The 13,659-nt window shown below is 44.2% G+C and overlaps 1 protein-coding gene across 1 annotated transcript; it reads left to right on the top strand.

Moving 5' to 3' along the window:
• Positions 1–1,325: 1,325 nt before the first annotated feature.
• Positions 1,326–2,308, top strand: LOC309840039 (PDZ domain-containing protein MAGIX-like; the record flags this gene model as incomplete). Its single annotated transcript, XM_082682044.1, has 2 exons — positions 1,326–1,374; positions 2,154–2,308. The coding sequence occupies 2 exons, from the start codon at positions 1,326–1,328 to the stop codon at positions 2,306–2,308; spliced, it is 204 nt and encodes a 67-aa protein (XP_082538170.1).
• Between the last annotated feature and the right edge of the window lie 11,351 nt (positions 2,309–13,659).

Raw genomic sequence — 13,659 nt, 5'->3', positions numbered from 1 at the left:
GCTTCCAATGCTGGGGATGTGGGTTTGATCCCTGGTTTGGAAACTAAGATCCCGCATGCTGTGAGGTGCAGCCAAAAACAAAAAACCAAAAAAAAAACCCCGATACTGCCAAACTGTTTTCTAAAGATGCTATAGACCATTTTACATTTCCATCAACAGTATATGAGAGAATTCCCCGGGGGTTCATTGGTTAGGGACTCGGTGCTCTCACTGTCTGGGGTCTGGGTTCAATACTGGTTGGGGAAATAAGATCCCACAAGTCCCACGGCACAACCAAAAAAAAGTAAACAGTATATGAGAGTTCCATTTCCTCCACATCTTCACAAACAGTTGGTATGGTCAGATTTTTAATTAACTTTAGCCATTCTAATACGTGTGTAATGGTATTTCATCATGATTTTAACTTGCATTACCCAAAAGACTAATAATATTAAGCATTGTTTACACGCTTATTTGCCATGTGTATATGTTCTCTGGTAAAGTTTGTGTTCAAATCTTTTGCCTGTTTCTTCCTCGACAAAGTGGTGGCCACAGGCCTTCTCTCACAGCTCCCCATTCCTCCTTCCACTTCAGTAGCACTCTGCCCAAGTGCTCCACCCTTGGGGGCTTTGTCTCCAGACACGCCCCACCCCTTTTCAAACCCAGGAAGGGCCTCATTTCTCCCCTCTCATTGGCTAGTGTCCCCTCCCCCACCATGTGCCTTCAAAGGCTCCTCAAGTCCAGGCTCCTACTGCCTCCCCACTCTCCAGGAGACCTGCCCTCCCCTACTTTTTGAGTCCCCCAACCCTATCATGCTCAGGCCCCTGAAACCTCCCGGAGCTCCCAAAGGCTCCAAGGGCACCCTCCTCCCCAGCCCACCGTACTCTTCCAGTCCCCCAGTAGGGAAACATTCACTGCAAATTTACTGAGTGCCTACGATGTGCAAAGCTCTGGTGGAGGCTGCAGAATACCCTGGTAAACGTGGGTTCCGGTTCTCACCCCGCTTTTAGTCATCAGAGCTCGGGTGGGGCCCTTAACTTCTCTGGGCCTCGACTTCCCCCTCTCACAGGTGGAATAACAACGTCCCCTGGGCGGAAAGAGTTTTCCCATGATGCTGGGAAAGAGAGGCAGCGCCTGAGGCAGAGCAAGACCAAGAGCTCGCGCTGGCTCCCAGGGCCAGGCCTCCTTGGCGGCCGCCAGGTAGGTCACCGCGCTGGCTGGGGCGCCAAGCACGGGACCGGCCGGCCTCAGCCGCGTTCAAGCCCGGGCGGGCTGCCAGGTGAGCGCTCCCTGGCGCTCCAAACGCGTCGCTGGCGGCAGTGCGTCCACCAGGCCAAGTACGGGTCATGGAGCCACGCGCGGGGGGCGCCACGGACCCTAAGGGGAGCAGAGGAGGTACGGGGCGCGGGGTGGGAGGGTAGTGGGCGCGTCCCTGCCAGCCCTCGCCCCGCCTGTCTGCTTCTCACCTTTTCCTTCTGACAGGTGGTAAACAAAGCAGCCCTGGCGCCCTAGCGGCTGCGGGCGGCGGCGGGGGAGGGCAGGGGCCCAGCGACCCGGGCTGGGCTCGAGGCGCCCTACCCGCACCCGCGCTGTGGGGCGGCGCACCAGACCCGGGGGTCTCTCCGGAGTCTCCGGGGAGGTGTGCCGGAGGGGTCTGCCCAGGGTCACTGGGGACACCTGGGCACTCGGGGTCTGTGGTGAATTGTGGGGTGTTAGGCTGGGGGCTCCGGGGATATGTGGGCCAGCAGGGCTGCCTAGGATAACTGGAGGGGAATCGGGGGTGCCTGGGCCACAGGGGGCAGACCGTGTTCTGTTGGGACATCTGGGGGAATCGGGATACTTCTCGATGTTCGGAGGAAGAGTCTGGAAACTGGAGTTATAGGGGAGCAGTGAGAGACCTTCAGAGTTATTCACAGGGTGTTCGGAGGTGTCCAGGAATATTGGGGTTAAATAGCTGTCCAGGGTGGGTGCAGTTTTGGGTCCACGGGCATACCCGCGATGGTCGGGGGTCGCGGGAGATGAGAGGGGCAGTCGGTGACTTTCAGAACTATCGAGGGAGTGGTCTCGGGTCTCCGGGATCTTGAGGGGCATTCTAGGTCTTCGGTCGTGGGGGGGGCTGTAGGTGGTCGCTGAGACTCAGGGTGGGCCCTGATCTGTTCTTTTCACTCGCGCAGGCCGTATCCTTCCCCCGCCCGCGGGCCCCAGAGCCCGGCAGCTCCTGGCGCGGCTGGACGCGCGCTCCCTGGCGGCCCGAGCTGCGGCCGACGTGGTGGCGCTGGTACGCCGGGCCGGCGCCACATTGCGCCTGCGCCCCAAGGAGGGTGCGTGATGGGGGCGGGGCCTCCAGGGGGCGCGGTCGGAGTGGAGCGGGGTTCTGGGGGGGCGGGCCCAGGAGTGTTAGTTACTCCCCTGGGTGGGGCCAATGGGTGTGAGTTAGGAGGATGGGCCTCGGCGGTGATTCGAGGGTGCTGTGGTTAGCCTAGATTATTCCTCTAGGAGGTGACACAGAGGGTTACTGCAGTAGGTGAACGTTGCAAGATTAGTTGTGGGTGCGGAGCTTGATCTTTACTTTTGTCAGCGGGGTTTCGAGCGGCATTTCTGAGGAGGCGGGGCCTGGAGAGGGTTGGGGGCGGGCATTTGGCTAAGGGGCGGGCCTGGAATGTTAGTCAAGGAGGTGGAGTCTATAAGCGCACTGGGGTAGCGGCTCGAAAGGTCAGGAAAAGGTTGAAATTTTTAGGCTGATTGGAGGGCGGGGCCTGGAATCTAAAGCAGCGGAATCCTGGAGTAGCACCCTTGCAGGGTGAGCCTAAGGGTTTAATATGAGGGGCGGGATCTGCGTGTTATTAGAGGGAGGTAGGAAGGTGTTTAGGATTATTCAAATAGCTGGTCCCAGGGTTATTAGCTAAGAAGGCGGGATCAGGATGGTCATTCTGGTGGCCGGAGCCTGAATGATTACTTGAGGGGCACTGCCTAAGTAGTAAATGGTGAGTGAGGCCCGGATGAGTTCAACGAGATGAGGCTAGAATGTTTATATAGGGGGAATGGCCTATGCTGTTTCATTGGAGGGTCATTAACGGTTTTCTTAGCCTCTTTCATCCTTCAGCCCTTCAGTGTTGGAATGTAAGGACAATAACATCATGGATAGTCACTTGTTCCAACATCCCCTTGCCTCCCAGCCAGAGTTCTTAGCATGGCAAATGAAGTCGGTTTTTAAAACCTTGTGTACTTTTGGGAAGCTTGAACAGTCCATCCTGCCAAGACTTCCTTAATGAATCTTGGGTTCCTGGATGTGGAGAGAGGGTGGTAGAGAAGGATGGGTGCTGCAGGAGAGCAATGGACAGGGCCAGCTGAGAATCCAGCACAAGCCTTGAGTCAATATTGGATGTCTCTCCATTTATTTGGTCGTCTTTGCTTTCTTTCAACATTGTTTTGTAGTTTCCAGAGTACAGTTTTTACGCCTCTTTTGTTAAATTTGTTCCAAAGTATTTTATTGTTTCGAGGCTGTTGTAAATGGAATTATTTTCTTAATTTCTTTTTTTTTTTTTTTTTTGCGGTACGCGGGCCTCTCACTGTTGTGGCCTCTCCCGTTACGGAGCACAGTCTCCGGACGTGCAGGCTCAGCGGCCATGGCTCAGAGGCCCAGCCGCTCCGCGGCATGTGGGATCCTCCCAGACCGGGGCACAAACCCGTGTCCCCTGAATCGGCAGGCGGACTCTCAACCACTGCGCCACCAGGGAAGCCCCTTAATTTCATTTTTGTCTATAGAAATACAGTTGATTTTTGTATATTGATCTTCTATCCTGTAACCTTGCCAAACTTGTTTATTAGTTCTAATTGTTTTTTTAGTGGATTCCTTAACATTAGTTTGCAAATAGAGATGGTTTTACATCTTCCTTTTGTTAAAAAGAAAAAAGTAGCCCAAAATGGAGTGACTTGTGCTAAGCCCCACTGATACTTAATAACTAACCTAACTGTAGTTTCAGGCTATCCTACATTTGAATCTTAAGCCAATCAGTCTGTGATTTTTCCTGGTCTGCACTAGTGAGGTAATCTGCCTAAAACACTCTCCCTTGTCTTCCCCCTAAGTGAGGGTGACCTTGCCAGAAATAATTCACTCTTTTAACTTCCTTGTCCTTCCTTTCTTAACACTTTCCAATCTGGACGCCTTTTATTTCTTTTTCTTCCCTACTTTTCCTGGCTAGATCTTCAAGTACAATATTGAATAGAAGTAGCAAGAGCAGACATTGTTTTTTTCCAGATCGTGGGTGCAGAGTATACAGACTGTCACTATTAAATAGGATCTTAGCTATTTTCTGGACCCACTGTTTCTGATAAGAAGCCTGCTTGTAATCTTATTGGGGTTACCTTGTATAATAGATGATCAGTCATTTTTCTCTTTGTTCTTTCAAGTTTTCTCTTGGGGTTTTAATATTTTTGATTATGATGTGCCTAGGTATCTATCTCTTTGTATTTTATCCTGCTTGGAGTCGGTTAAGCTTCTTGGACATGTAGATTAAAGTTTTTTTCATGAAATTTAGAATGTTTTTAGCTGTTACTTCCTTGGATTTTTTTCTCTGCTCCTCTCCCTGTCTCTACTTCTTCTGCTACCCCCGTTACACATATGTTGGTGCACCTAATGGTGTCCCATACTTGTCTGATGCTCTGTTCATTTTTTCTTGATTCCTTTTACTGTCTGTTCTGCAAATTGCATAATCTGTATTGCCCTCTCTCCTAGTTCACTGCTTCTTTCTTCTGCTAGCCCATATCTACTTTTAGCCCCTCTGGTTAATTTTTCATTTTGGTTATTGTACTGTGGATGAAAAACTAATCAGTCAATCTAAGAAAGAAATTGAAATTTTTATTCAAGCCAAATTTGAGGATTATAACCCAGGAAGAGCATCTCAGAAAGCTCTGAGAACTGCTCCACCCCTTAGAAGTCAAGGCACAGTTATATGTTTTTTGAGAAAGAGGGCTGTACATCAAATGGTGTATTATTGATGGTTTACATAATCCATATCTAAGCATCATCATGGTAGGTCATGTTACAAGATCAAGAAGGAATATTATCTTTTAAGGAGTTGTCTTGTTGATGCTGAAACCTGCACACCTGGTCTGATTAGATTAGAACACAATCGCACCTCATATGAGATTCAAACCCAGCCAAAACTCAGATTCAGACTTGAACCCATGGGCTAGGACTCAAACCCACTGTCTTTTAATTAAAGTCACTCACCTCGTGTCAAGACTTACTGAAGCTCAGGTTCTTTATGTCTCAGCAGAGAAGGAATTCAGCAAGAGTCAAAGCAATAGGCAAGAAGTAGACTTATTAATATAGGACTCTTGTGAGGGATACAAGTGGGCAGGCAAGGGGGCTCTGCCCCAAGAAGGAAAGTAGGTTTATTTAGGGAGATACATACACAGTCCATAGACTCCATACACACTCCACATAGAGTGTGGTCCCAAAACATGGGGTGGTTAGTTTTAATGGGCTTGGTAATTTCATAGGCTAACAACTGGGAGGATTATTCCAACTCTTTGGGGAAGGAGTGGAATTTTCCAGGAATTGGGCCACTGCTCACTTTTTGCCCTTTCTTAGTCAGCCTCAGAACTGTCATGGTGCCTGTGGGTGTGTCATTTAGCATGCTAATATATTAAAATAAGCATATAATGAGGCTCAAGGTCTACTGGAAGTCAAATCTTCTGCCATCTCCAGCCTAATTGGTTCTACTTTTTGTCCTATCCACAATGGCTATATCATTCTTTTGTTTTGTTTTTTTTTTTTTTGGTTGTGTTGGGTCTTTGTTGCTGTGTGCGGGCTTTCTCTACTTGAGTCGAGTGGGGGCTACTCTTCATTGCGGTGCATGCGGGCTTCTCATTGTGGTGGCTTCTCTTGTTGTGGAGCACGGGCTCTAGGCATGTGGGCCACAGTAGTCGCACCACGCAGGCTCAGTAGTTGTGGCTCGCAGGCTCTAGAGTGCAGCCTCAGCAGCTGTGGCACCCAGGCCTAAGTTGCTCCACGGCATGTGGGATCTTCCCAGACCAGGGATTGAACCAGTGTCCCCAGCATTGACAGGGGGATTCCCAACCACTGCGCCACCAGGGAAGTCCCTGTTGTTCTTTTAAAGTTTGTGCCCTGCCCACTTCCCTCCTGTTTCAATGCTAGGAGAATGCTGCTCTTTATGGCTGAGCAGGTATTCCTGCTGATGGGAGAGGTTTGGTCAATGCATAACGCAGATACACAATGCACAGTGCAGAGAGAGAGGAGGCCAAAGGACAGAGAAGAATTTTTATGTTTAAATTTTTCTTGTCTTGCCATGAAATATGAATTTTATTTCACAGTACTTTTCAGCTCCTGGAATTCCACTTGGTCCTTTTGTAACTTTACTTCTTTATTGATGACCTCTATTTTTGAGATACTCTTATCAAACTTTCCCTTACGTCTATTTTTTTTTAATTTAATTTAATTTATTTTTTTAAACAGCAGGTCTTTATTAGTCATCAATTTTATACACATCAGTATATACATGTCAGTCCCAATCACCGAATTCATCACACCACCACCAATTTCCCCCCTTGGTGTCCATACGTTTGTTCTCTACATCTATGTCTCAATTTCTGCCCTGCAAACCAGTTCATCTGTACCATTTTTCTACGTTCTACATACATCCATTAATATACGATATTTGTTTTGCTCTTTCTGACTTACTTCACTCTGTATGACAGTCTCTAGATCCATCCACGTCTTGACAAATGACCCAATTTCGCTCCTTTTTATGGCTGAGTAATATTCCATTGTATATATGTACCACTTCTTCTTTATCCATTCATCTGTCAATGGGCATTTAGGTTGCTTCCATGACCTGGCTATTGTAAATAATGCTGCAATGAACGTTGGGGTGCATGTGTCTTTTTGAATTATGGTTTTCTCTGGGTATATGCCCAGGAGTGGGATTGCTGGATCATATGGTAATTCTATTTTTAGTTTTTTAAGGAACCTCCATACTGTTCTCCATAGTGGCTGTATCAATTTACATTCCCACCAACAGAGCAAGAGGGTACCCTTTTCTCCATACCCCCTCCAGCATTTGTTTGTAGATTTTCTGATGATGGCCATTCTAACTGGTGTGAGGTGATACCTCACTGTAGTTCTGATTTGCATTTCTCTAATAATTAGTGATGTTGAGCAGCTTTTCATGTGCTTCTTGGCCATGTGTATGTCTTCTTTGGAGAAATGTCTATTTAGGTCTTCTGCCCATTTTTGGACTGGGTTGTTTCTTTAATATTGACCTGCATGAGCTGTTTATATATTTTGGAGATTAATCCTTTGTCCATTGATTCGTTTGCAAATATTTTCTCCCATTCTGAGGGTTGTCTTTTGGTCTTGTTTATGGTTTCCTTTGCTGTGCAAAAGCTTTGAAGTTTCATTAGGTCCCATTTGTTTATTTTTGTTTTTATTTCCATTACTCTAGGAGGTGGATCAAAAAAGACCTTGCTGTGATTTATGTCAAAGACTGTTCTTCCTATGTTATCCTCTAAGAGTTTTATAGTGTCCAGTCTTACATTTAGGTCTTGAATCCATTTTGAGTTTATTTTTGTGTATGGTGTCAGGGAGTGTTCTACTTTCATTCTTTTACATGTAGCTGTCCAGTTTTCCCAGCACCACTTATTGAAGAGACTGTCTTTCTCCACTGTATATCCTTGCCTCCTTTGTGATAGATTACTTGAGCACAGGTGCGAGGATTTATCTCTGGGCTTTCTATCTTCTTCCCTTGATCTATGTTTCTGTTTTTGTGCCAGTACCATATTGTCTTGATTACTGTAGCTTTGTAGTATAGTCTGAAGTCAGGGAGTCTGATTCCTCCAGCTCCGTTTTTTTTCACTCAAGACTGCTTTGGCTATTCGGGGTCTTTTGTGTCTCCATACAAATTTTAAGATTTTTTGTTCTAGTTCCATAAGAAATGCCATTGGTAGTTTGATAGGGATTGCATTGAATCTGTAGATTGCTTTGAGTAATATACTCATTTTCACAATATTGATTCTTCCAATCCAAGTACATGGTATATCTCTCCATCTGTTTGTATCATCTTTAATTTCTTGCATCAGTGTCTTATACTTTTCTGCATAAAGGTCTTTTGTCTCCCTAGGTAGGTTTATTCCTAGGCAATTTATTATTTTTGTTGCAATGGTAAATGAGAGTGTTTCCTTAATTTCTGTTTCAGATTGTTCATCATTAGTGTACAGGAATGCAAGAGATGTCTCTGCATTAATTTTGTATCCTGCAACTTTACCAAATTCATTGATTAGCTCTAGTAGTTTTCTGGTGGCATTTTTAGGATTCTCTATGTATAGCATCATGTCATCTGCAAACAGTGACAGTTTTACTTCTTCTTTTCCAATTTGTATGCCTTTTATTTCCTTTTCTTCTCTGACTGCCATGGCTAGGACTTCCAAAACTATGTTGAAAAATAGTGGTGAGAGTGGACATCCTTGTCTTGTTCCTGATCGTAGAGGAAATGCTTTCAGTTTTTCACCATTGAGAATGATGTTTGCTGTGAGTTTGTCGTATATGGCCTTTATTATGTTGAGGTAGGTTCCCTCTATGCCCACTTTCTGGAGAGTTTTTCTCATAAATGGGTGTTGAATTTTGTCAAAAGCTTTTTCTGCATCTATGGAGATGATCATGTGGTTTTTATTCTTCAATTTGTTAATATGGTGTATCACATTGATTGATTTGTGTATATTGAAGAATCCTTGCATCCCTGGGATAAATCCCACTTGATCATGGTGTACGATCCTTTTAATGTGTTGTTGGATTCTGTTTGCTAGTATTTTGTTGAGGACTTTTGCATCTATATTCATCAGTGATATTGTTCTGTAATTTTCTTTTCTTGTAGTATCTTTGTCTGGTTTTGGTATCAGGGTGATGGTGGCCTCATAGAATGAGTTTGGGAGTGTTCCTTCCTCTGCAATTTTTTGGAAGAGTTTGAGAAGGATGGGTGTTAGATCTTCTTTAGATGTTTGATACAATTCACCTGTGAAGCCATCTAGTCCTGGACTGATGTTTGTTGGAACATTTTTAATCACAGTTTCAATTTCATTTTTTGTGATTGGTCTGTTCATATTTTCTATTTCTTCCTGTTTCAGACTTGGAAGGTTATACCTTTCTAAGAATTTGTCCATTTCTTCCAGGTTGTCCATTTTATTGGCATAGAGTTGCTTGTAGTAGTCTCTTAGGATGCTTTGTATTTCTGCATTGTCTGTTGTAACTTCTTTTTCATTTCTAATTTTATTGTTTGGAGTCCTCTCCCTCTTTTTCTTGATGAGTCTGGCTAATGGTTTATCAATTTAGTTTATCTTCTCAAAGAACCAGCTTTTAGTTTTATTGATCTCTGCTATTGTTTTCTTTGGTTCTATTTCATTTATTTCTGCTCTGATCTTTATGATTTCTTTCCTTCTGCTAACTTTGGGTTTTGTTTGTTCTTCTTTCTCCAGTTCCTTTAGGTATAAGGTTAGATTGTTTACTTGAGATTTTTCTTGTTTCTTGAGGTAGGCTTGTATAGCTATAAACTTCCCTCTTAGAACTGCTTTTGCTGCGTCCCATAGGTTTTGGATCGTCGTGTTTTCATTGTCATTTGTCTCTAGGTATTTTTTGATTTCCTCTTTGATTTCTTCAGTGATCTCTTGGTTATTTAGTAACATATTGTTTAGCCTCCATGTGTTTGTGTTTTTTACATTTTTTCCCCTGTAATTCATTTCTAATCTCATAGGGTTGTGGTCAGAAAAGATGCTTGATATGATTTCAATTTTCTTAAATTTACTGAGGCTTGATTTGTGACCCAAGTTGTGATCTATCCTGGAGAATGTTCTGTGTGCACTTGAGAAGAAAGTGTAATCTGCTGTTTTTAGATAGAATGTCCTAAAAGTATCAATTAAATCTATCTGGTCTATTGTGTCATTTAAAGCTTCTGTTTCCTTATTTATTTTCATTTTGGATGATCTGTCTATTGGTGTAAGTGAGGTGTTAAAATCCCCCACTATTATTTTGTTACTGTCGATTTCCTCTTTTATAGCTGTTAGCAGTTGCCTTATGTATTGAGGTGCTCCTATGTTGGGTGCATATATATTTATAATTGTTATATCTTCTTCTTGGATTGATCCCTTGATCATTATGTAGTGTCCTTCCTTGTCTCTTTATTTTAAAGTCTATTTTATCTGATGTGAGTATTGCTACTCCAACTTTCTTTTGATTTCCATTTGTATGGAATATCTTTTTCCATCCCCTCACTTTCAGTCTGTATGTGTCCCTTGGTCTGAAGTGGGTCTCTTGTAGACAGCACATAGATGGGTCTTGTTTTTGTATCCATTCAGCAAGCCTCTGTCTTTTGGTTGGAGCATTTAATCCATTCACGTTTAAGGTAATTATCAATATGTATGTTCCTATTACCATTTTCTTAATTGTTCTGGGTTTCTTTTTGTAGGTCCTTTTCTTCTCTTGTGTTTCCCACTTAGAGAAGTTCCTTTAGCATTTGTTGTAGGGCTGGTTTGGTGGTGCTGAATTCTGTTAGCTTTTGCTTGTCTGTAAAGCTTTTGATTTCTCCATCGAATCTGAATGAGATCCTTTCCAGGTAGAGTAATCTTGGTTGTAGGTTCTTCCCTTTCATCACTTTAAGTACATCCTGCCACTCCCTTCTGGCTTGTAGATTTTCTGCTGAGAAATCAGCTGTTAACCTTATGGGAGTTCCCTTGTATATTATTTGTCATTTTTTCCTTGCTGCTTTCAATAATTTTTCTTTGTCTTTAATTTTTGCCAGTTTGATTACTATGTGTCTCAGCGTGTTTGTCTTTGGGTTTATCCTGTATGGGACCCTCTGTGCTTCCTGGACTTGGGAAGGAAGATGGTCCTAGGCCGTCTTCATTTCTTTTCATTCCTTTTTCTTTATTCTGTTCCACAGCAGTGAATTCCAGCATTCTGTTTTCCAGGTCACTTACCCGTTCTTCTGCCTCAATTATTCTGCTATTGATTCCTTCTAGTGTAGTTTTCATTTCAGTTATTGTATTGTTCATCTCTGTTTGTTTGTTGTTTAATTCTTCTATGTCTTTGTTAAACATTTCTTGCCTTTTCTCCATCTTTGCCTCCATTCTTTTTCCGAGGTCCTGGATCATCTTCACTATCATTATTCTGAATTCTTTTTCTGGAAGGTTGCCTATCTCCACTTCATTTAGTTGTTTTTCTGGGGTTTTATCTTGTTCCTTCATCTGGTACATAGCCCTCTGCCTTTTCATCTTGTATATCTTTCTGTGAATGTGTTTTTTATTCCACAGGCTGTAGGGTTGTAGTCTTCTTGCTTCTGCTGTCTGCCCTCTGGTGAATGAGGCTATCTCAGAGGCTCGTGCAAGTTTCCTGATGGGAGGGACTGGTGGTGGGTAGAGCTGGGTGTTGCTCTGGTAGGCAGAGCTCAGTAAAACTTTAATCCACTGACTGCTGATGGGTGGGGCTGAGTTCCCTCCCTGTTGGTTGTTTGGCCTGAGGCAACCCAACACTGGAGCCTACCTGGGCTCCTTGGTGGGGCCAATGGCGGACTCTGGGAGGGCTCACCCCAAGGAGCACTTCCCAGAACTTCTGCTGCCAGTGTCCCCGTACCCACAGTGAGCCACAGCCACCTCCCGCCTCTGCAGGAGACCCTCCAACACTAGCAGGTAGGTCTGGTTCAGTCTCCCCTGGGGTCACTGCTCCTTCCCCTGGATCCCGATGCGCACACTACTTTGTGTGTGCCCTCCAAGGGTGGAGTCTCTTTTTCCCCCAATCCTGTCGAAGTCCTGCAATCAAATCCCACTAGCCTTCAAAGTCTGATTCTCTAGGAATTTCTCCTCCCATTGCCAGACCCCCAGGTTGGCAACGTGACGTGGGGCTCAGAGCCTTCACTCCAGTGGGTGGACTTCTGTGGTATAAGTGTTCTCCAGTCTGTGAGTCACCTACCCAGCAGTTATGGGATTTGATTTTACTGTGATCGCGCCCCTCCTACCGTCTCATTTTGGCTTCTCCTTCGTCTTTGGATGTGGGTTGTCTTTTCTGGTGAGTTCCAGTGTCATCCTGTCGATGATTGTCCAGCAGCTGGTTGTGATTCTGGTGTTCTCTCCAGAGGGAGTGAGAGAACGTCCTTCTACTCCACCATCTTGGTTCAGTTCTGGAGGTCAGAGTTCCTAAATTCGAGGTGTTGTTAGGGCTAAATTCCTCCCGGAGGCTCTAGGGGAGAATCAGTTTCCTTGCTTTTTCTGGTTTCTAGTGGCCACCTATATCCCTTGGCTTGTGGCCCCTTTTTCTATCTTCAAAGCCAGAAGCATAGCATCTTCCAATCTCTTTATCTTTGCTCGTGTCATCACATCACTTTTTCCTCTCTTACGTCTTTATACATGATTTCTTACTTCTTTGAACAAATTTAATAGCTGTTTTTGAAACCGTACACCTCAGACTGGAACTCAAGTCCAGCTGAAACCCAGATTGGGACTTAAACACACTGTCTTTTAATTGAAATCACACACCTGGTCTCAGGACTTAATGAAGCTCTAGTTGTTTATGTCTCATCACAGAAAGAATTCAGTGAGAGACAAAGTGATAGGTAAAAAGTGGATTTATTTAGAGAGATACACATTCCATAGACAGAATGCACTCTGTCTCAAAAGGTGAGAGTAGCCCTGGGACAAATACACTCCACAGACAGAGTGTGGACCAGCTCAGAAGGCGAGAGGCCCTGAAATATGCGGTATTTAGTTTTTATGGGCTGGGTAATTTTGTAGACTAATGAGTAGGAAGATTATTCCAACTATTTTGGAGAAGGGGCAAGGATTTCCAGGATTTGGCTGCCACCTACTTTTTGGCCTTCTATGTTTAGCCTCGGAACTGTCATGGTGCCTATGGGTGTGTCATTTAGCTTATGCTAATATATTAAAATGAGCATATAATGAGGCTCCAGGTCTCTTGGAAGTTGAATCTTCTGCCATCTTGGACCTAGTTGGTTCTAACCACTTAATGTCTTATCCTCAACTGGTGTGTCATTCTTTTAAAGATTGTACCCTGCCCCCTTCCTTCCTGTTTCTCTTTGAAGTCTTTATCTGTTAGGTCCTACATTTGGGCCCTCTAACAGTTTCTGTTTCCTGTTCTGCCTGCTCCTGCCATGTATGGGTCACATTTTCTTGTTTCTCTGCATATTTCACTGAACATTTTAGATAATATATTATAGCAACTCTAGATACTGATCTGCCCATTTTTGTTTTCCTTTGCTTGTTTATTTGTTTAGTGACTTGACTGGACTAATTTAGTCATATCTATTTCCACCTGATGTCCTTCTTCAAAGGGTTCAGGCTTGGGCATGAGCACAGTCACCCTGGAATGACCTTGCTTTTATCCAGGCTCTCTTTGTTTCTTTCCCTGATCTCTTGGTTTAATTTCTGGCTGGTCTGCCCGTATTGATACCATACCTAGCTTAACCGGTACTAATTTTTTACAGTACCCTGGTGCATAATTTTTTCCAGTTAACCAATTAAAGTCTTATTCAATTAAAGTCAGGCCCCTTTTTCAATTAAAATATGGGGTGGTCTTTTTTTTAAAATATATATTTATTTATTTATGGCTGTGTTGGGTCTTCGTTTCTGTGCGAGGGCTTTCTCTAGTTGCGGCAAGCG

Source organism: Grampus griseus (genome assembly GCF_964374135.1).
Source record: "Grampus griseus genome assembly, chromosome: X".
NCBI lineage: Eukaryota > Metazoa > Chordata > Mammalia > Artiodactyla > Delphinidae > Grampus > Grampus griseus.
The sequence above is the reverse complement of the archived record's forward strand: the minus strand, read 5'-3'. Positions and strand labels throughout refer to the sequence as shown.